Here is a 24,552-nt window from a genome sequence, read left to right on the forward strand (position 1 = left end):
TTCTAACTGTTACTCCTTAACCTGCGTACAGGCTTCTCAGGAGGCAGGTACGGTGGCCTGGTATTCCCATCTTTTGAAGAATTTTCCAAAGTTCGTTTTCATCCAGACAGTCAAAGGCTTTAGCATAGTCAATTAGTAGCTGTATTAATTTCAGATGAAGCCAGGTCCAGATCAAGAAAAATTATCAGAGATGAGGAGCAACATTATGTAATGATAAAGAGATTAATTATTCATGAAGACATAACAATCCTTAATGTGTGTGCACAATAGAGCATCAAAATATGAGACCGAAATTGATAGAACTGCAAGGAGAAATAGACAAATACACCATTATAGCTGTAGTCTTCAGCACACCTCTGTCATGGAATGACAGATCTAACAGGCAGAAAATCAAGAAGAACATAACTGAACTGAAGAGTGCCATTAATCAACTGGATTTAATTGATATCATAAGCTGCTTCATCCAATAGCAGCAGAATATACCTTCTCCTCAAATTCCCATGGAACACACTAAGAAAGAACACATTCGGGGCCACAAAACTCATCCTAATAAGTGTAAAAGAATTTTAATGGAAATTATATGAAGTATTCCCAGGCCACAATGGGATTAACTAGATACCAGTAATGGAAAGACAGATGGAAAATGACAAAATACTTAGAGTTAAGCAACACATTTCCAGATAATATATAGGTCCAAAAGAAGTTTCAAGAGCAATTGTAAAATATTTCAAGCTAAATGAAAATACATGTTATCAAAATCTGTGGATGCATTGAAAGTTGTACTTGGCAATTTATAAATATATGCATTGATACATATGTTAGGAAAACCTAATATCAATAATCTAAACTTTAATATTAGAAAACTAGAAAAACCCAGAAGAAAAGAAATAAAACTTAGAGCAGAAATCAATTAAATTGAAAACAGGAAAGTGATAGAGAAATACAATACTTAGAGCTGGTTCATTAAGGTTGATAAATTGCTCCTCAGTCCATGGAATTCTGTCCAAGCAAGAATACTGGAGTGGGTAGCCATTTACCTTCTCCAGGAGATCTTCCCCACCCAGGGATCAAACCAGATCTCCTGCATCGCAGGCAGGTTCTTTACAGGCTGAGCCACCAGGGAAGCCCCTCTAGTTAGAGAGCAGACACAAGTTACTAATAGCAGAAATAAAAGAGGAATGATTACCACTGATCACACAGGTGTTATTTTGATAAGAAATGAATATTGTGAACAACTCTATGCCCACGAATATGAAAACCTACATGAAATGCACAAGTTTTGTGAAAGACACAGTTTACCAAAACTCACCCAAAAAGTAATTGATATGAATATACCTACATGTATTAATGAAGAGTTGTATCTATTATTAAAGATTAAACAATCTATTCAACAAAAGAATTTAAATATATAACAAATAACCTTCCAAAATAGAAAGCAAAATCCCAGGTGAATTCACTGAAGAATTCTAGCATGCATTTAAAGGAGAAATTATACCAATTTTTTTTTTTTACTATTTTTCCTGAAAAGAGAAGAGGGCCTACTTCCTATGAATAACTCAGTCTATGATTCCAGCATTACTTTAATACCCAAACCTCACAAAGTCATTGCAAGAAAGGCAAACAAATGTCTCTCATGACCCACAGCTGCAAAATTTCCAATAAATTATGAATATATGACATCCAACAAATGTATGATAAGTATACACCACAACCAAGTGGAATTTATTCCATGTACACAATGCTAGTTCAACATTCCATAATCAACAGTTTAAAAATCATATACTCGTAACAATAGAAGCAGAAAAAATGTGACAAAATCCAACACTCAATAAAAGATAAAAATTGTCAGCAAACTAGGAATAGAGAAAGGGCTTCCCTGGTAGCTCAGCGGTTAAAGCGTCTGCCTGTAATGCGGGAGACCCAGGTTCGATCCCTGGGTTGGGAAGATCCCCTGGAGAAGGAAATGGCAACCCATTCCAGTATTCTTGCCTGGAGAATCCCATGGACGAAAGAGCCTGGTGGGCTACAGTCCACGGGGTCACAAAGAGTCAGACACAACTGAGCGACTTCACTTTCACTTTCACTTTCAGGACTAGAGGAACTTCCTCAACTTATTGATAAAGCACATTTACCAAAAACCTGCAGCTAATATCATACTTAATGGTGAAATACTATTAATAGATGGTTTCTCTCTGACGTCAGGAACAAGGCAACATGTTCCTTCTCACCACTCCTATTCAACATCTTACTGAAGGACCTAGTTAATATAATGACAAGAAAAGGTAATTGAACATGCACAAAACTGTGCTGTATGTCTCAGGGAACTCAAACAGGGGCTCTGTATGAACCTAGAGGGGTGCGATGGTGAAGCAGATGGGACAGAGGTTCAAGAGGGAGGGGACATTTGTGCACCTAAGGCCGATTCATGTTGATGTTTGACAGAAGACAAAATTCTGTAAAGCAGTTATCCTTCAATTTAAAAATAAATAAAGTAAAAAAAAAATACGCAAACGGGAAGGAAATTGGGAAGGAAGAAATAAAACTGTCTTTGTTCACGTATAACATGGTTTTTTTCTATGTAGAAAATCACAAGGAATCAACAACCACAGCAACAAAGCTCTTAAAATTAATAAACTGCAGTAATATAGTTGCAGGATATAAAGTTAATACACAGAAGTCAACTGATTTCTTATATATTAGCAATAAACACTTGGAATTTGAAATTAGAAACACAATACCATTTCATTAGCACTAAAAGTTAAATGCCATTACATATAGATTTTAAGTCTATCAAAACACACAAGAATAATATGGGGAAAGTACTGAAGCAATTTCAGTATTTGCTGAAAAAAATAAAGATCATGATAAATGCAGGGAATATTTCATGTATGGAGATAGGAAGACAAGTATTGTGAAGATGTTAGTTCTTCAATACTAGATCTATAGATTTAACACAGTCCAAATCAAAATCCCAGCAAATTATTTTGTGGCTATTGACAAACTAATTCTAAAATTTATGGAAAGGACAAATGACACAGAATAACCACCACAATACTGAAAAAGAACCACAAAGTCAGAGGACTGTGTTCATGTTCAGTTACTCAGTCATGTCTAACTCTTTGCATGCCAGGCTTCGCTGCCCTTCACCATCTCCCGGAGTTTCTTCAAACTCTTATCCACTGAGTAGGTCATGCCATCCAAGCATCTCATCCTCTGTTGCCCACTTCTCCTTCTGCCCCAGTGTTTCTCAGCATCAGGGTCTTTTCCAATGGGTCAGCTCTTGGCATCAGGTGGCCAAAGCTTCAGCTTTAGCATCAATCCTTCCAATGAATATTCAGTGTTAATTTCCTTTAGGATTGACTCGTTTGATCTCCTTGCAGTCCAAAGGACTTTCAAGAGTCTCCTCCAGCACCACCATTTGAAAGCATCATTTCTTTGGCACTCAGCCTTCTTTATGGTCCAACTCTCACATCCTTACATGACTACTGGAAAAATCATCAGATCAGATCAGTCGCTCAGTCGTGTCTGACTCTTTGCGACCCCATGAATCGCAGCACGCCAGGCCTCCCTGTCCATCACTAACTCCTGGAGTTCACTCAGACTCACGTCCATCGAGTCAGTGATGCCATCCAGCCATCTCATCCTCTGTCATCCCCTTCTCCTCCTGCCCCCAATCCATCCCAACATCAGAGTCTTTTCCATTGAGTCAACTCTTCACATGAGGTGGCCAAAGTACTGGAGTTTCAGCTTTAGCATCAGTCCTTCCAAAGAAATCCCAGGGCTGATCTCCTTCAGAATGGACTGGTTGGATCTCCTTGCAGTCCAAGGGACTCTCAAGAGTCTTCTCCAACACCACAATTCAAAAGCATCAATTCTTTGGTGCTCAGCCTTCTTCACAGTACAACTCTCACATCCATACATGACCACAGGAAAAACCATAGCCTTGACTAGACGAACCTTTGTTGGCAAAGTAATGTCTCTGCTTTTGAATATGCTATCTAGGTTGGTCATAACTTTCCCTCCAAGGAGTAAGCGTCTTTTAATTTCATGGCTGCAGTCACCATCTGTAGCGATTTTGGAGCCCAGAAAAATAAAGTCTAACACTGTTTCCACTGTTTCCCCATCTATTTCCCATGAAGTGGTGGGACCGGATGCCATGATCTTCGTTTTCTGAATGTTGAGCTTTAAGCCAACTTTTTCACTCTCCTCTTTCACTTTCATCAAGAGGCTTTTGAGTTCCTCTTCACTTTCTGCCATAAGGGTGGTGTCATCTGCATATCTGAGGTTATTGATATTTCTCCCGGCAATCTTGATTCCAGCTTGTGTTTCTTCCAGTCCAGCGTTTCTCATGATGTACTCTGCATATAAGTTAAATAAACAGGGTGACAATATACAGCCTTGACGAACTCCTTTTCCTATTTGGAACCAATCTGTTGTTCCATGTCCAGTTCTAACTGTTGCTTCCTGACCTGCATACAAATTTCTCAAGAGGCAGATCAGGTGGTCTGGTATTCCCGTCTCTTGAAGAATTTTCCACAGTTTATTGTGATCCACACAGTCAAAGGCTTTGGCATAGTCAATAAAGCAGAAATAGATGTTTTTCTGGAACTCTCTTGCTTTTTCTATGATCCAGCGGATGTTGGCAATTTGATCTAAATGGACTTCTGTAGACAAAGTGATGTCTCTGCTTTTTAATATGCTATTTAGGTTTGTTACAGCTTTTCTTCCAAGGAGCAAGTGTCTTTTAATGTCATGGTTGCAGTCACCATCCACAGTGATTTTGGAACCCAAGAAAACAAAGTCTGTCACTGTTGCCATTTTCCCCCATCTATTTGCTATGAAGTGATGGGATCAGATTCCCTGGTGGCTCAGATGGTAGAGAATAGACTGCAATGTGGGAGACTTGGGTTCAGTCCCTGGGTCAGGAAGATCCCCTGGAGAAGGAAATGACAACCCACTTCAATGTTCTTGCCTGGAAAATTCCACGGACAGAGGAGCTTAACAGGTTAGAGTCCATAGGGTCACAAAGAGTTGGACATGACTAAGCGATTGACACACACACACACACACACACACACACGCACAGATGGGAATGGACACCATGATCTTAGGGTTTTGAATGTTGAGTTTTAAGCCAGTTTTTTGCTTTCCTCTTTCACCTTCATTAAGAGGTTCTTTAGTTCCTCTTCGCTTTCTGCCATTAGGGTGGTGTCATCTGCATATCTGAGGTCACTGGTATTTCTCCCAGAAATCTTGATTCCAACTTGAGCTTCATCCAGCCCAGCATTCCGCATGACGTACTCTGCATATAAGCTACTATAATTAAAACAGTATAGTACTGATAAGAAAATACGTAAATACATCAGTTGAATAGATAGCCCAGAATTATATTTGACAAAGGGTGAAACAAGTCAATGGAGAAAGAATAGTCTTCCCCAAGAATGTTGCTGAAAGAACTGAAGACCCACATTCAAAAAAACGGAAGAAAAACGTGAATCTAGATATAGACCTTATAACTTTTTAAAAAATTACCTCAAAATGGATCATTCACCTAAATGTAAATTGCTAAATTGTAAATTCTTAGAGAATAACATATGAGACAATTTGGATGACCCTTGGTTTGGTGATATGTTTTTAGATTCAACACTAAAGGCATAAAAGAAAAATTTGGTAAGTCAGTTTATTAAAATTAAATCTTTGGGGTCTGTGAAAAACACTGTTATAAGAATGAGAGGACAAATCACAGACTGGGACCATAATATCAAAATAAATAAGTAACTGAAAATTGACTAGTATCCAGAATATACAAAGAATTCTTAAAACTCAACAGTGAGAAACCAACCAATTAAGAATGGACAAAAGATCTGTATAGACACCTCACCAAAGAAGATACACAGATGGCAAGTAGGTATACGAAAAGGTGTTCAACATCATGTATCATTAGGACATTTTAGCACATTCAGACCAAATCAGATCAGATCAGTCACTCAGTCGTGTCCGACTCTTTGCGACCCCATGAATCACAGCACGCCAGGCCTCCCTGTCCATCACCAACTCCCGGAGTTCATTGAGACTCACGTCCATCGAGTCAGTGATGCCATCCAGCCATCTCATCCTCTGTCGTCCCCTTTTCCTCCTGCCCCCAATCCCTCCCAGCATCAGAGTCTTTTCCAATGAGTCAACTCTTAGCATGAGGTGGCCAAAGTACTGGAGTTTCAGCTTTAGCATCATTCCTTCCTAAGAAATCACAGGGCACATTACTGGCCTGTAAAAGGGAGGTACACCTCTCCACTGTGGAACGTATTACTTTGGAGCCTCTTATATCCTTTGGAATTAAAGGATTTTGAGTTCAAATCACTATTGTAATTCAAGGCACTATTACATTCAATATATGTAATTCATCATATGTTCCAATATGATTTTTATGAACTTGTCATTTTATCATTGTCTCGTGTTATCTATTATAATAATCATTATAAGCATTTTGAACTTACTGAGAGTTATTTATACTAATGGAAATTTTATTTGGTTCTTCTTCACCTTTTACATTACACCATTAAATCACCAGTACTAGCAATAGTAATATTTACAGAATTAAAAATTTCTGTCACCAATTTGGTCACATTTTCCTACTTTTTGGGTTCTCAATTTTTATGCTGTAGGAAATTTTTGTTGCCATCAGAGAGCTAGCCTAGGTTTCATTCCTTCATTCTTCCATTCAGTAAACAGAGTCAAAGAGTTAAAATCAAAACTTCTAAGTCATTTGATGATATTCAGTCTGAGGATCAGGGATTCCAAGACTGTATGCTGCTGCTCACCTTCCATGAATGAGATCCCAGAGAGACAACAACGCAGTGTGAACCAAAAGCCATGTCACTGATGCTTATGGAAGTATCCTAGAAGCCAACCCAGGGCTCCTCTGTGTATGGCAAGTTGGAGCTTGTATGCTAAATCCAAGAGGGACTTTTTAAATCTCCCCTTTGAAAAATCTTTGCATGTCCCCAAATTACAACCAGATTTTTGTAAGGAAAGAATCATAGAAAGTGTTGGAGATCAGTCACTTGTGTACGTGGCAGACCAGGTGCAACAGAACAAAAGGGTCCATGCACATGCGCCTCAGGCTTTGTCTCTTCAAGGAGCTCATATTCAATATTTTATCCAAGGTAAGTACAACAACTAACTCTTGGTGATTTTTTTATTCCTGAATAATTCTAGCTGGGAATACTTTCAGTATTTTAAAACTGAACCTGAAACGTGAGCAATGCCATTGATCACAGAGAAGCTCTAGGCAGACTTATGTGTTAGACTCCTCTTGGTAGCTTGTTGAGAACTGTAACAGTCTGTGTCAACACCACAACAGCTAGTATATAAAATAGAAATATCATTGAAGGGTGAACAGACCATTCATGGATGTTAAATGGAAGGGTATTATTTCAACCAGAGCAGATTAGGAGAATGTGAAGAATAATTTAAGGAAGTATAGCCAATACTCTGAATAAGGAGGCTGCTCTACCACCCTCTTGGTAATTGACCATTAGATAATAATCTTGCACATTCAGTGATGTGCTTCTATCAGCAATGATGATGCAAAAAGGCAAAGACACAAAAGGTTGGGTCAGAGGCAGGTTATTGTATAAACATTTATGTTGGAAATGATCTGTGCCATTACTCAATGAATGCATGTGTGCTCAGTCATGTCCAACTTTTTGCGACCCCATGGTCTGTAGTCAGCCAGACTCCTCTGTCCATGGAATTTTCCAGGCCAGAAAACTGGAGCGGGTTGCCATTTCCTCTTCCAGGGGATCTTCCCGACCCAGGGATCAAACCCACCCACTTATCCTACGTCTCCTGCATTGGCAGATAGTTTCTTTACCACTGCATCTCTGCGAAGTCTCGTGACTTGATAATGACTGCATAAGGAGCTGCATTCCAATTGGAAAATTCAGTAAATATTAAAAATCACATGTAAATACAATATCAGAGTTATCCCTGACTCATGTCTTCACTTCCATTTATTTCTGTCCCAGGCTTCCTCATCTCAGCTGATGGCAACTCATTTGCCAAAACCTAGAAGTCATCATTGACAATTCTCTTCCTTTTAGCTCCCTAACCCAACACATCAGCAAATTTTACTGATCCTGGCTTCAAAATATTTCCCAAATACAATACCCACGATCTTTAATGCTGATGTGCAGATGCCCTCAGCATCATTTCTTGCCTAGATGATTACAGTAGCCCTGTGACTGGTGTCCTTGCTTCCACTTTTGTTCTATCCCCATCCTGATGATCAGTTCCCAAAGGACTCACAATTTCCAGTTTGTTTGTTTGTTTTTTTAAGTAGACTTTCGTAGAGCAGTTCTAGGTTCACAGAAAAATTAAGCAAAAAGTATAGGTAGTTCCTGTACCCCCTCTTCCCTTCCCACACACAGCCTCCCCCCATTATCAACATCCCCAGAATGGTACTTTGTTATAAGTGAAACTACACAGCACTGTCACCCAGAATCTATAGTTTACATTAAGGTTCACTCTTGGTATTTTACATTCTGTGGGTTTGAACAAATATATAATGACACCTATCCAGCATTATAGTATCATACAGAGTAATTTCACTGCTCCCCCAAATCCTCTAGCTCCACCTGTTCTTACTCCTTATTCCCAACCCCTGGCAACCACTGATTTTTTTTTTTTTAAACTGTCTCCAAGGTTATGACAGGGAAACCTGGTGTGCTGCAGCCAGGGTTGCAAAGATTTGGACATGACTGAGCAAGTTTACAACAGCAATATTCCAGAATCTCATATAGTTGGAATGATACTATGTGTAGCCTTTTCAGATTGACTTCTTTCACTAAGTAAGAGGCATGTCAGTTTCCTTCATGTCTTTTCATGTTTAACATCTTATTTGTTTTCAGTGCTAAAAAATATTCCACTGCATATCTGTACCACAGTTTATGTATCCATTCACCTAATGAAGGACATCTTGAGTACTCCCAAGTTTTGGCAATTATAAATAAACCATCCACATGCAGGTTTTTATGAGGATCTAACTTTTCAACTCTTTTGGATAAATACTAAAGAGTACAATTGCTGGATCGTGTGATTAGAGGTATATTTAGTTTGTAAGAAACCACCAAACTATCTTTCAAAGTGACTGTACCATTTTACACTTCCATCAGCAACAAATGAGAGTTCCTGTTGTCTCACATTCTCTTAGGCATCTGGAATTGCCAGTGTTTTGGTCTTTCTAATAGGTGGTGTAATGGTATTTCATTGTTTCTTTAATTTACAATTTCCTAACGACACATGATGTGAAGCATCTTTTCATATGCTTATTTTCCATGTGTATATCTTCATCAGTGAGTTGCCTGTTCAAATCTTTTACCCATTTTTTAACCATGTTGTTCATTTTCTTATCATTGAATTTTAAGAGTCTCTGTATATTTTAGATAATAATCCTTTATCGGATCTGTATTTTGCAAATATTTTTCCTAGTCTGTGACTTATCTTCTTGTTTCCTTGACAGTATCTTTCATAGAGCAAAAGTTTTTAATTTTTATGAACTTCAACTTATCAATTATTTCTTTCATGGATTGTGCCTTTGCTGTTGAATTAAAAAGTCATCCCCAAACCCAAGATCACCTAAATTTTCTTTTATGTTATCTTTTAGGAGTTTTATAGTTTATCATTTCACACTTAGTCCAATTTTTTATGAAGGATATAAAGTTTGAGTGGGTTTTTAAAAATGTAGAGCATAACAAGCCACTTTCATGTTTGAAACACTCCAGTAACTACCACTTATGTTTAGAATTGAACCAGAGATTTTTACCATAATCTATAATTTCTACCTAAGCTAACCACTTTCCACAATTCCAGGCTGTCCTGGTATATTTCTCTCCCCTCTGCCACAGTAGACTTCCTTGTGCCTTTTGACATGCAGAGGTCATTCATAACATACACAAAAGTAGGATTACTTAATTAACAATCTATAGACAACAATTAAGATGGAGTAGAAATCAAATGAGTAAATATTATAGAAGAGAGTGAATGTAGTGAATTCCAGGAACTTCCCTGGTGGCTCAGTGGTGAAGAATCCATCTACCAATGCCAGAGACTTGGATTTGATCCCTGGTTCGCAGTTCAGTTACTTAGTGCGGAGCAATTAAGCCCGTACGCCACGACTGTTGAGTCTGTACTCTGGAGCCCAGGAACCACAACTGTTAAAGCCTGCACACTCTGTAGCCTGTGCGCAGCAGCAAGAGAAGCTGCTTCAGTGAAAAGCCCAAGCACCACATCTAAAAAATAGCCCCTGCTCATCCCAACTAGAGAAAAGTCCTCACAGCAGTGAAGACCCAGCACAGCCAGTAAATAAAAGATTATATCAAAAAAACCAACTCCTTCAAAAAAAGGGGAGAAGAATTCCAGCCACAGACAACTTCTTTCAGTTTGTGTGTAGCATTTAGTAAATGAGTAGGTCAGCCAAGCTGAAAGGATCAGAAGTTAAATCAATTGGCAAGTACCCAAGAAGAGAAAGAAAAGTTTGAATTGGATCTTTAAAAAATATCCTGAGGTTGAACACTTTAAAAACCTAGAATTGCTTTGTATAAGAATAAGGGATCATTTTAACTGAGGTACAATATGTTGCAAATTGAATTTTTAAAACTGGTACAGTGTTACAGAAGGACAGATCATTTTCAATAATGTATTTTTTTGACCCAATAATTAACATATATTCAAAATGTTAATTCCCCTAGGGTCAAGTCTGAATTTTTAATTTCCAGGAATGTGTGTATCTCTTACTATCAGCTCCATATGCCGCCTGATTCTTAAATCTCCACTTATTTGTCCCTTAGGACATTGTTTTGCAGTTACATATCAGCCATACTGATTGAATTTAGGGAGTTGTTTTCTCCATTACTTTTAATAGTGCTGTTCTTCATCAAAGAATCCTTCAGGTATCCCAAGTTATCCTGAACTCAGGTTTGCCTTCTGCTACAGGAGAGGAAATAAGTGATTTTTAAATTCTTTTAAATAAAATGTCAACAGTGAAACCAAGAATTCCAGCTTCTGTTTTGCAACTCTTTAAGACACTTAAGTGAGCACTGTGTCAATAATAGTTCTCAATAGTATGCTCCTTTTGCCCCTGCAGGAATGGATTCCAAGACATTAAATTCTGCTTTTAGCAAACAATATTACAGTAGTGTTACAACACAGGTTAGTTTTGTTGAAAATAAATTCTCCTTTGAATCACTAGAAATAGTTCTTTTCTAGGCCAATGTAAATGCAATTGTATTATTTCTTAAATCCAACAGTAATGTATACTTCATTATATCTGTAAAATAGTACATATTTGACCATTTTTACTGAGTGCCTACTTGGTAATGGTACTGTCATTTGTGTCTTATTGGGAAGATACGTTTTGAACATTTCAAGTGAATCTGTTGCCAGCTAGTGGTATGGGTTTGGGTGGACTCCGGGAGTTGGTGATGGACAGGGAGGCCTGGCGTGCTGCGGTTCATGGGGTCGCAAAGAGTCGGACACGACTGAGCGACTGAACTGAACTGAACTGAGTGGTACATATTGTATGTGCTTCAAAAGGATAACTGCCTTTTCAAAATAACCAAGGGGCACATCAAATTTACTTAAAAGCAAAGTTTTAAAAAAATCTTTATCTGCCACATTGGTGAGGAACAGCAGTATTCATGTAAGAATGGATGTCTGGAATGTCCTTTTGACGTGTAATGCCCTCTGCCATCTACTGCCTAGTCCTTAGGCTCCCACACTGTGATGATACATCTGTCTGGCATCCTTACTATATTAACAGAATAATGAGGTATGGTCATACCTTCATTTTTATACCTTACCACTTATCACTAGGTTTAGATACAAAAATAAATTTTCTTAAAATTATTATTTTAAAAATTCCAAAGAAATATTCCCATATTTCACCCACTTCAGTGCCTGATTTCTGAAAGTAGTTATTTTGAAATGACATTAATTATTCAGAAATACACCAGAGGGCTTTGAGTATTGAAGCTTTTTCAGTCTTCAAGAATCCCCTATGTAAGCTTAGATACCAGAGACCGGTCTAAGCATTAGCTTCCTAAGGGGCTCTTTAGAAATGAAAGGAAGCTGGAAGTCCACTGAGACAAGCATCCCAGGTTCAGTTTATTATTTTAACCATTGTGCCATTAGCAAAAAATTTTGAACTAGCATATTTCATTAGTCTGGAATGGGAGCTGAGTTATGGGACATTACCTCAGGGTTCAGTCTTCTAATAATATTTACTTTTAGGATCTATGACTTCTCATTAATTTGCTGATCAATGGTGTTAAAAATTGGTTCAAGTAGAATTTTAGATGTTTGCTAAGGGCTCATTAACTAAATTTGAAAGACCAAAATTTTTTAACTTTGAAAAGGAAAATTCTCTTTGAGAGGGCAGTCAGATACATTTTTATACAAGGAGAAAATATCTTTCTACTTCGTGCCTTCAGTGGTTGACACAATTTCTAGGGCCATTTATAAATACCCATTTGGTATGACTTGGTATGAAGTAAGATTGATTTAGAATTCTAGCTTATAACAGAAGGAGCTTTCAAGTTCTATTAGTTCAGACTCCTCTTGTGTATATAGAAAATATATTTTCTGGTGTTTGTTTTTTTTTAATTGGCCTATTTATCTCAGAAACATTGGAAGAATAGTCTTCAATGTGTGTGCTCTGTATGATGCAATCATTTAAAGCATCTGCTAGGTAAATTTGGGGTAAGTGATCACACTTTCCGTTTTCTTCCACCTTTCCCTGCTTCTATGCAAGGTAGTTTTGATAGGAGTGTGGAGTATAAATGCTTTGTTTTTATATGATCTCATACAGTGGAGAAAGGGTCAACCATCCACAGGACTTCTGACTTCTTTCTGATTTCTGCTTTAGATACGTCAGTCGAGTTTATTCCTGGGACTGCTCTCATGGGAATACCATCTCATCTTTGGGTGCTCACTGGAGTTTGTATTCCAGACATTTGTGCTACCAACATAAAAATCCCTGCACACTTTGGCCTTGTCTCAACCTCAGGTTCCCATCCATCTATTAGTCTCAGAATTTCTGCCTCCTTTACCACTGAGACATGCAACAAAATCTGGATCTCTTGCCTACTTCCTACAGGCCCTAAGAAATACTATCTCAGTTTTATCTCTCTTGCCAACTCCAATTGTAAAGATTCACATTGAGTGTGATGGCATGTGGTGATTCTTCTAGGTAAGCGGGACCAGCTATCCAACCCACACATTATAGGCTCCCTCATAATTGACTGGGTATTTCTATCACTCTTTTCATTCTGCCTGGGCTTTCTTCTCCAGAGGAAGAAAATGAGGACACATGTCGGATGCTGCGTCTTACCTTTATTTCTCTTTTCCCCCTCAGTTACAGAGGGACATGCCTTCCTTTTCCTGTATATCACATTCTCATTTATCCCACTCCTTAAATTATAGAAGAAAATCTTCTGTGATCTGTCTTGTCATGCTTGACTCTTGATATATCAATAAGAGCTTAAGGAATTTCAGTGTCTACCATTCTCTAATAAGCTTAGGGGTAGAAGGCTGCAAGGAAATGGAAATTGAATGGGAAATGAACACACACTGCTTTAATATTTATAAAACATTATCTTTGTCACTTCTAGATCAATGGTTATGAATTTTTGTTGCTCAGTCGCTCAGTCTTGTCTGACTTTTTGCGACCCATGCAGCACACCAGGCTTCCCTGTCCTTCAGAATCTCCCAGAGCTTGTTCAAACTCATGTCCACTGAGTCAGTGATGCCATCTGACCATCTCATCCTCTGTTGTCCCCGTCTCCTTCAGTCTTTCCCAGCATCAGGGCTTTTTCTAATGAGTTGGCTTTGCATCAGGCGGCCAAAGTATTGGAGCTTCAGCATTAGTCCTTCCGATGAATGTTCAGGATTGATTTTCTTTAGGATTGACTGGTTTGAACTCCTTGCTGTCCAAGGGATTCTCAAAAGAGTCTTCTCCAGCACCACAGTCTGAAAGCATCAATTGAGAAGGCGATGGCACCCCACTCCAGTACTCTTGCCTGGCAAATCCCATGGACGGAGGAGCCTGGTAGGCTGCAGTCCATGGGGTCGCAAAGAGTCGGACGCGACTGAGTGATTTCCCTTTCACTTTTCACTTTCATGTATTGGAGAAGGAAATGGCAACCCACTCCAGTGTTCTTGCCTGGAGAATCCCAGGGATGGGGGATCCTGGTGGGCTGCCGTCTATGAGGTCACACAGAGTCAGACATGACTGAAGTGACTTAGCAGCGGCAGCCTTCTTTATGGTCCAACTCTCACATTCATACATGACTACCGGAAAAACCCTAGCTTTGACAAGATGGTCTTTTGTAAGCAAAGTGATGTCTCTGCTGTGTAATATGCTGTCTAGGTTTGACATAGATTTTCTTTCAAGGAGCAAGCATCTATGAATACTGGCTGCATATTAAAATCATCAGTGAGAGAGGATATGAAATGGCTGGTAGTGGGGGAGAGGGGACTTGTTAATGTACACTTACACTAGAACCAGCCATAGAAAATTAAATCAGAATATCAAATATTGATCAGTCTGATGCCGATAAAGTTTAAGTGAATCGCTCAGTGTCAGTTAGTAAATAAGTCTCACACAGGAGGGTGCTCTTCCCCTAAGCAGATCATGGTGCTAAACCAGCTGCTTCTGTTGTTTTTGAAAAAATTATTTATTTACTATTTATTTTTGGCTGAGTTTGCCTTTTGTTGCTGTGTGGGCTTTCTTTAGCTGCATCAAGTTGGGGCTGCTCTCTACTTGTGGTGTGCAGGCTTCTCACGACAGCGGCTACTCTAGTTGCGGAGCATGGGTTCTAGGCACATGGGCTTCTATAGTTCTGGCTCGGTAGTTGTGGCTCACAGGCTCAGGGTGCAGGCTCAGAAGTTGTGACGCACAGGCTTAGGTGCTCCATGGCATATGGGATCTTCCTGGACCAGGGGTCGAACGTGCATCCCCTGTGTTGGCAAGTGGATTGTTAACCACTGGACCACCAGGGAAGTTCTTTTCTTTTATAAATTATTTATTTATTTACTTATTTTTGGCTGTGCTATTTCTATTCTTAAATAGATATGCAAACCAAATTTATAGTTTATTTAATGTTTACAGGAAATGGCAACCCACTCCAGTGTTCTTGCCTGGATAATCCCATGGACGGAGGAGCCTGGTGGGCTACAGTCCACGGGGTCGCAAAGAGTCAGACATGACTGAGCGACTTCACTTTCACTTTCACTTAATGTTTACAGGGCAGTGTATTATAGTATATATGTATTTCACATACAACCTACAAAGAAAACAATTCAAGAGAAAAATGCTTTCTTCATTTACTTCTTTATCCCTTACAACATTGTAGTGGAGTATTGTCACAATGGTTGTACTGTCAGGAGAAGGGTCTCTAAGAAAAATGTCCTAGGTTCTCATTATACAAAGAGCTAATCCCTATTGCTTGCCAGTGCTTGTGTAGAACAACTTATTTCTCTATCACATCAGTGCTGCCTTTCGCCCTTGCCTCTATATCCTCCCAGCTCCTCAAACTCATTTTCTCCACTTTCATATTTTCTCTGGAGTCACTTTCAAGGGTAACTGATGATCTTTCAGTCTGTGGAGAGAAAATAGAGAAATTGAGCAGAGATATACAATGTAATAATTTTAACTAGTACCAGAGATCCCTGCATCCTGTATCAAAAGTTGCAAGTAAAGGAAATACAACCATGTAACTACTAACTTCCAATCACATCTAAAGGATAAGCAATGTCTAAGGAATGCTCAAACTCATTTTGAGTTTGCACTCATTGCACTCATCTCACACACTGGGAAACTAATGCTCAAAATTCTCCAAGCCAGGCTTCAGCAATACATGAACTGTGAACTGCCAGATGTTCAAGCTGGTTTTAGAAAAGGCAGAGGAACCAGAGATCAAATCGCCAACATCCATTGGGTCATCAAAAAAAGCAAGAGAGTTCCAGAAAAACATCTATTTCTGCTTTATTGACTATGCCAAAGCCTTTGACTGTGTGGATCACAAAAAACTGTGGAAAATTCTGAAAGAGATGGGAATACCAGACCACCTGACCTGCCTCTTGAGAAATCTGTATGCAGGTCAGGAAGCAACAGTTAGAACTGGACATGGAACAACAGATTGGTTCCAAATAGGAAAAAGAGTACGTCAACGCTGTATATTGTCACCCTGCTTATTTAACCTATATGCAGAGTACATCATGAGAAATGCTGGGCTGGAAGAAGCACAAGCTGAAATCAAGACTGCCGGGAGAAATATCAATAACCTCAGATATGTAGATGACACCACCCTTATGGCAGAAAGTGAAGAGGAACTAAAAAGCCTCTTGATGAAAGTAAAGAGGAGAGTGAAAAAGTTGATTTAAAGCTCAACATTCAGAAAACGAAGATCATGGCATCTGGTCCCATCACTTCATGGGAAATAGATGGGGAAACAGTGGAAACAGTGTCAGACTTTATTTTGGGGGGCTCCAAAATCACTGCAGATGGTGACTGCAGCCATGAAATTAAAAGACACTTACTCCTTGGAAGGAAAGTTATGACCAACCTAGATAGCATATTCAAAAGCAGAGACATTACTTTGCCAACAAAGGTCCGTCTAGTCAAGGCTATGGTTTTTCCAGTAGTCATGTATGGATGTGAGAGTTGGACTGTGAAGAAGGCTGAGCACCGAAGAATTGAAGCTTTTGAACTGTGGTGTTGGAGAAGACTCTTGAGAGTCCCTTGGACTGCAAAGAGATCCAACCAGTCCATTCTGAAGGAGATCAGCCCTGGTTGTTCATTGGAAGGAATGATGCTAAAGCTGAAACTCCAGTACTTTGGCCACCTCATGCGAAGAGTTGACTCATTGGAAAAGACTCTAATGCCGGGAGGCATTGGGGGCAGGAGGAGAAGGGGAGGACAGAGGATGAGATGGCTGGATGGCATCAGTGACTCGATGGACATGAGTTTGAGTGAACTCCAGGAGTTGGTGATGGACAGGGAGGCCTGGAGTGCTGCACTTCATAGGGTCGCAAAGAGTCGGACACGACTGAGCAACTGAACTGAACTGAAGGACCTTTCTCCATTAAGATCTCAAGTATTTTTAATCTCCTTTCTTCTGTTTCCTGATTTGTGTTTTCTCTCTCCCACCCTCTCTCTCTTTCCTTTTCTTCTTCCTTCTCCTACCTCTTCCTTTTTCTTTCTCCCTCCCTCCTTTTCTCTTCTCCAAATAAGAAAGAAGCTTTAGAGTTCTTTGTTTCTTTGCAACAGAAAAATAAATGTGGCAAAATGATATTCCTGTGGTTGTCAAAAATCAAGGAGCAAACTGTCCAAACTTTTCCTCCAACCCACCCTGTTTGAAAGGGGCTCACCTGTCTATGAAAAGGGAAAAAGAAAAGAATTCTGAAAAGAAGCATGGTCTGTTGATTACCAGTTGCTTTCTTCATCTTCCACATTTTGACCATTAACTCCACTGCACATTCTGTCTACAGACAAACAAATATTCCAAGTCACTGGATGTCACTGATCCCTGTAGAAAAATTTCTCTGGGATTTGAGCTGGTTCAACTGAATGCCATTGATTTTCTAACTTAGGAGATGCACATCACCGTCTAATAAGTGTCATCTCATCCAGATAATGTAGACTCTGAGGGAAGCTGAATGCAGATATCAGCTGGGGGCATCACCTTATTTGGTCTCTAGATATCCTTGCTCTGAATCTGTTGGGTTAGCAGCTAACACTCACTTTCACATGCAGATCTCTTGTATTTCTTTTTCCTGTTTCTCTGTTAGTTATTCTAGAACGGTATCCGAAGACTTTTAAACTTAAGATGTCAAAGAACGCAGTGCATTTTCTCACTGGATAACTGCCCAGAGAAGAGGCTGGGGCCATTTGGACAGGGCTGCTGGGGGCTTGTGTCATCACAGCGTTTACTCGGGTCCTGGAGAGTGAATGTGCACATCAGAAACTTTACACCCAAAGATTTCTTTGTCTCTCTGTTTTCCATTTCTAGCCTGGATGTGTAAATACCACTGAAGTGGACATTAAGAAGTCATCCAGAATGAGAAATCCACACAAAACACGAAAGGTAAAATCAACATTTGTTGTTCTGATCTTGCAATGTGTTGTACTGTGTATGATCTCAGGTGGCCTCGGCCTGCAGTGGCTAAAGTGGGGCTTCAGTTCCCTGGCCAGAGATTGAGGCCAGGTCACAACAGTAAGAGCACGGCATCTAGCCACTAAACCAGTGGTCAGTGACAAGGGCCGTGCCCCTTCAACTTTGCAGAAATGAATTTCCTGAGATAGAAAGTAGTGAAAAAAGTATTTATTAAGAGGAAAAAAAAGAGTATATTACACGTGACTAGACACATGGGCGGACTTAGGAGAGTCCCTGAGTCACGCCCTCTTGGCAGTTTGAATTACTTTTATGGGGAATTTCTTCCTGGTTTCTTTTGGCCAATCATTTTAATTTGCCTGGTTTGCAGTCCATATTTGGTGAATCTAGGACCCCCCCCCCCCCCCCGCCGCCCAATGTGCGTGCACACATCTCTTAGCCAAGATGGATTTCACAGAAAAGGCGTATGGGTAGAACATCCCTTGGCATCATTCCCCTTTGGCCTCCAAGGAGCCTTTCTGCACATGTGTGGTCAGGGAAGTCTCCTGACTTCAAGAATGAGAAATATGTGGTCTGGCAGGGCCCTGCCTCCCCACTTTATTGTCCTGCTACTCTCTTCTTGGATTTTCAGTCCACAGGGAATGAATCTCGTCACTTTACCCTGTAGGGAGCTGGGGGAGCCTCTACCTCCTGTCTCATTTAGAGGACGTCAACCACAAAAACAAAAAACAAACAAAAAAACCCTCTTCTTCCATTTCATGAGTCCTTTATAGCATATTCCCTGCTCTTTCCTGTTACTTGGCTAGAAGAAAATCTGGAGGTTCAAGCCCTGGACTTCTGTCAGTTCCTCTCTCACCAGGAAATAGACCCCGTCCTGATTCTCAAACATGCCAAGGTCTCAAGGTGTGGAGGTGGCTGTGACAGGAGAGCTGAGAGGAGAGCCATTAGCAGAAAAGGTATCTCTTTCAGAGCCCAGGAAATGAGGGAAAATAAATACAGATTATCTGAGAACAAGTGGTACTCATGAGAGACAGGCATTGTTAGAGAAAAATTTGAAGAAAAAGACATCATCATAAAGATGTTTAATTATAGGTACTGTGTGAAGACCACATTTCAATATCAAAATTTTGTGGCATAACTATAGGATCGTGGCAGTAGGTTTAGGATCTCTTATATGAGGAACTATGTAACAAAAACGAAGTGCTATCCTGAATTCAATGACATTTAATACAATCTTTTGAAAACACATAGCCGAAGTACCTACACTTTTTAATGTAACACATACATATAGAAGGCATTTTTTTCTTTGGGCTTCCCTGTGGCTCAGACAGTTATTATAGAAGATATTTTTCAATGATAAAGAATCTGCCTGCAGTGCAGGAGCCCCAGGAGATCTGGGTTTGATCCTTTGGCTGAGAAGGTTCCCTGGAGGAAGGCATGGCAACCCACTCCAGTATTCTTGTCAGAGAATCCCATGGACAGAGGAGCGTGGTGGCTACAGTCCATAGGGTCTCAAAGAGTCAGAAATGATTGAAGCCACTTAGCACACACACACACAGATTCGTTTTGAACTTCCCTGGTGGCTCAGATGGTAAATATAGATGGTTTATATTTATTCCATAAAAAATGATGCACATAAAGTTACCTGGCCTGTAGTAGTCACTCTGAGGACACAGCCAAAGGTCAGTGCCACTAGATCAAACCATTGCACAGAGTTCAAGACCTTCTCTTCCATAGCTTTTTACTTATGCAGCGTTTTCTGGGATATGTGTCCAGGCAGCAGGTACTAAGTTTTTTCTGTAGTCTAATTTCTTAATGTCTTTTTCTTCCATCCCTAGAAATAAGCATTATAGTCAAAGGCCCCACTATGGTCCACGTGCCTTTTTTTTCTTTTGTTCTTTTAAAACTGTTTACCTTGATGTTAGGATAAAGAAGCCACAGGAAAAGTGCCATGAAATCCATTCAGGTGAGGTGCTCAAAAGCTTTTGGTCCTAGCATGTCTCTGAGAAAAAGAGGCAAAGCCAGACGGCAGCAAGCCTGTTGGCCCCTTTCTCTTATGATCAGGCCTGGGCACTTCCTCTCACCCTCCGCTCACAGCGTGGCCTAGTGTACCGGGACTAGCTTTGTGGTTCCAAATTCAAACATGCAATCAGCTACCCCAGAGTGCATTAAGTCACTTCTCACTACTTCCTGAATTTTGAAGAGGTCAAAATATATTACTTTGTGTCTGGTTTCCCCTATAGACACCAGCTGAGATGTGCTCTGAATCACACAGGAAAGTATCTGAATTGATGAGATAGAACTTAAAGATTAGTAAATTTACACTGTCCCTGGAGCTCTGTACTCAAGTGATGGTGTCCTACCAGTGCTTCACACTGCATCATTGTTTTTGAAAACTTGGAAATCATTAGTTTTCAGTGTTGCTCTTCAGATACCATCAGCCCTCAGTGAATGGTAGAAAAACATTGTCATAGCAAAGTGAAATGTTGTAAAAAGTGGAACCATGGAGCTCAACTCTATTGGTCTAGTTGGTAGCATAATTTCCCGTGAATCAATAACAGTAGAACTAGAGAACTAATAGCAGAGCTGTATAGCACTAAAACCACTAGAGAAAAACAGAAGTCCTGCAGGATGCAGATAGCGTACATACCCTTGTTCTTAACAATTGGAGAATACTGATTTTCTCACCTTCTGATAAATACAGCTTTTCATACTGAGAAGTACTGGATTTTCTTTAATTTTCACCAGCAATGTTACTTTATATAAAAGGTTATATGACTCTAAGTCACATACTGGTTTGTCTTTAGAATTATTACCACTTGTGCTTTAGCCCATATTTGGCTAGGAACTGGAATGATCCATTCAATCAGCAGATTTAGCAAATCTCTACTTTATGCCAGGTATGTACTGGTCTTTCGTTATTCAAAAATAAATGAGACAGGCATGGCCTTGCTCCCATAACTTACAGTCTTAATGAGAGTACACATATTGAGCAAGCAAACAAAACAAATGTGTGTATTTATGTGATATATATACTAGTATATAACAGTTGACAAAATTTTGTGAGATATATATACATATATATACATATATATATATGCTAGTATGCTCTGGCTATTCTAACAAAATGCTACAGCCTGGGGAGCTTAAACAATAGGAATTTATTTTCTTCCAGTTCTGGAGACTGGAAATCTGAGACCAAGGTGCTGGTAAATTTGGTTCCTGATGAGAGCTGTCTCTCTGGCTAGCAGATGGCCAGCTTGTGTTCTCACATGGCAGAGAGAGAGAACTCAGTGTTCCTTCTCTTCTTTTTAAGAGTACCAGCTCCATAAGATTAGGATCCCACCGTATGATCCCACTTAACCTTTATACCTCCTTTCAGACCCCATCTCCAAATGCAATCAGAGTGGGCTGCAGCACAGGAATTTGGGAGGGACACAACTCAGTCATGTTATCAAGGGCATTTAAATGGTTTGTGATTCTAAACTGTCACACCATTTTATTAATGAATAGCTTGACAACAAGAACAAACCGTTTCAACATACTCTGAAGACTTCACAGTTCTGTCCTTCAGGAGCAAGCAGTTCTGTGAGAGTCTAGACAGAAATGGCAGAGGCCAGCCTGTCACCTGTGGAAACTGCCTTCGCCTTCTGCTGTTAATTGGCAAGTGCCCTTTGTTCCTTCTCTTAGCTGTGTGGTCTCCCTCTGTGCTATACTGAGGCTGGTAAGGAAGTGGAACCCCTGGACTGCACTTCATTTTTGAAAGCAGATACTGCCCTTAGTGGAGAGAGCTGCTGTTCCATTCTTTGGGATTCAGCCGTGATGATATTGCTTGTGATTATGTGTCATAGAACAAAGGACATATATGTTAAGAATAAAAGACCAAGTGGGTTCCTTAAGTATTCATTTAGCATATGTACCTGAAGAATATCAGGGTTTGGGACATTGTATTTAAGTGTTTAATTTCAAATACATTTGTCAAATATGTGAAAAGAAGGCTGAGATGTATATCTGATTTGAAATACTTTTGAATAGGTAGGGCTAACCAGTGTTTAAATCTGTCTTTTTATTTGAACATACTTTACTAAAATACAAAGAAATAAGTAAAGTGTATAACCTCAATTTTCTGTGAAGGAATAATAATGAAGCATAAGCAAAAATACCTGGGGAAAGAAATGGCAATCCATTCCAGTATTCTTACCTGGAAAATCCCATGGACAGAAAAGCCTGGCAGGCTGGTCTGTGGGGTTGCAAAGAGTCAGACACGACTTAACAACTGAGCACAAGTGGAAATAAATCAGCCTAATCTAGGCAAATTTTAAGGGGCACTATATACCTGATTTTCTTCATCTGATTCTAAAATTTTAACTCTAATAAGTCAGGCTTTGTTTGTATTATGGCTAAATTTCTCCAGAGAAACAGAACCAAAAATAAGGAGATATATAGATATCTGTATGCAGAGAGAAAGAGAGAGAGATTTATTTTAAGGTACCAACTCACATGATTGTAAAAGGCTTGGCAAGTCCAAAATCTGATGAGGTAGGCCAACAAGCTAGGGATCCAGGGAAGAATTGCCATCTGTTGGCAGGATTTCCTCTTGCTTGGTTGGTGGAGGTCTTTTTGTTCTATTTAGGTCTTCAACTGATTGGATGCAAATGCATTATTGAAGATATTCTGCTTTACTCAGGATCCATTTATTTAAGTTTTAATCTCACCCAAAAATCATGCTTATAGAAACACCCGAAATAATGTCTGATCCAATATCTGAGCACCATGGTCCAGTCAAGTTGCCACATAAGATCACCCTTCTATATGACAATTGCTAGAAGAGGTCCTAGAACAACACAAAACATAAAGAAAAATGACAAAAGCATTTGTGCTTACACGACTGCAGCCACACTTCAGATCGTTTCCTATAACTGTAGAACCCACATTTCAAAACAACAGCAAGTTGTTTACTGTCTCATCATCTTTCTTTCCTGTGTTACTTGCATTTGAACATAATGGCATGTAATATTTTAGTTAACAGCTAAAGTGCACATCCTGGAAGAACAGTTAGCAAATTCATGATTAATGCCTAGTTTTCCTGCTATTAATGCAGTGGTTGTAGCTGTTTATACTTTAAAAGATTGGTATTTCTTTACTTCCATATGCCAAATGTGGAAATTTAAATTTTAATGTGTTACATAACAGAATAAACTATTCATATCTTAGTGCAGCACAAAAGTGTTTTAAGTAAGAAGTACAATACATTTGCAGGCAAGAGAAACTGCTCAAAATAGATGAAAGAGAGGAATATTCTAAAACCTTAGGAATAGGCAGGGAGTTAGCCTAGATATTCCTGGATGCAGAGATGTGGACGCTGGCAAACTTTCTCTCTCAATCTTCTCTAGCCTCCTTTCACTGCTCTGTCTCTGCACTGGCTTCTTCCACATGGCATCGGACATAGTCCTAATTATTCTCCAGTCGAGCTGAGCATCCCCCCTCCTCCACCCATCACCAGTTAGAAAAATCCCAGATATTGCACTCCACATAAAAAAGCATAGAAACTTCCTTCACTCTTTAGTTCTTAAAGTGCCTTCCCCTTGACCAAAAATAAAGGAAAGAATTGTCTTATCTCTTCTGAGATGTAAAAGGAGATCACATATGAACAGATTTATGTAGAAAGTCAAATCTGTTTCATTTAATGAATAACCTATTCAGTATTCATTAGGATGGTACTGCATATGTAAAGTGTTAATCCAGGCACCCTGAGGAACAACAAAAAAAAGGTGTTATAAGTCAAAGCATCTTGGTTTAGTAATTATCTTTGCTATTAAAACTCAAAGTGGATCCAAATTAGTTAATTTTCCCCATCTGCAAATATTAAGACACTGAGACAATTTCATTTCTCTTTTTCTCTAGCCCTATCCGCTCTATGCCAAGATTTCTAATATATTTCAGTTTTCTAAAAGGTGCAAATCCTTTTACATTGCAAGTGATCCTCATAACTTATTGGCCAAAATAGGACCAATTTTCTTACCTCCTTTATGCATGAAGTAAGCCTTGAGCATAAAATTGCATTATTTGTGGCTATTTTCACTCTAGCCAACAATCAAAGTTAAAAGCTATTACTGATCCGCAGAAAATGAAAGGTACCCTGAATGAGGAAAGAGAGAATTCATGATGTTTACTTACATATAAGACAAAAAAGGAAATGTCCCAGTAACCTCAGAACCAGTGGCCAGGCTGCTGGAAGACTATTTGAAACAGCACTGCCTGATGGTTTGGGTGTTTTATGGAACTTCATGATGATCATGTGAAGTGCATGTATATTGAAATAATCATAGAAATGTAGAGATAGAAGGTAATTTATTAATTATTTTACTTCTTTGGCACCATA

General features: G+C 39.4%; 1 protein-coding gene and 1 non-coding gene across 10 annotated transcripts in view; both read left to right on the forward strand.

The window, feature by feature from the left end:
• RGS7 (regulator of G protein signaling 7) overlaps nucleotides 1–24,552 on the forward strand; it is a 486,948-nt gene that overhangs the window by 433,928 nt on the left and 28,468 nt on the right. For all 9 annotated transcript variants that reach the window (NM_174169.2, XM_024976011.2, XM_059875223.1 and 6 more), the window contains 1 exon segment: nucleotides 18,069–18,143. In NM_174169.2, the coding sequence (NP_776594.1) occupies nucleotides 18,069–18,143 (75 nt within the window).
• On the forward strand, nucleotides 1,874–1,945 carry TRNAY-GUA (transfer RNA tyrosine (anticodon GUA)). The gene has a single exon. It is a non-coding gene; the product is annotated as a tRNA-Tyr (tRNA).

This window comes from Bos taurus, chromosome 16, assembly GCF_002263795.3.
Source record: "Bos taurus isolate L1 Dominette 01449 registration number 42190680 breed Hereford chromosome 16, ARS-UCD2.0, whole genome shotgun sequence".
Lineage (NCBI taxonomy): Eukaryota > Metazoa > Chordata > Mammalia > Artiodactyla > Bovidae > Bos > Bos taurus.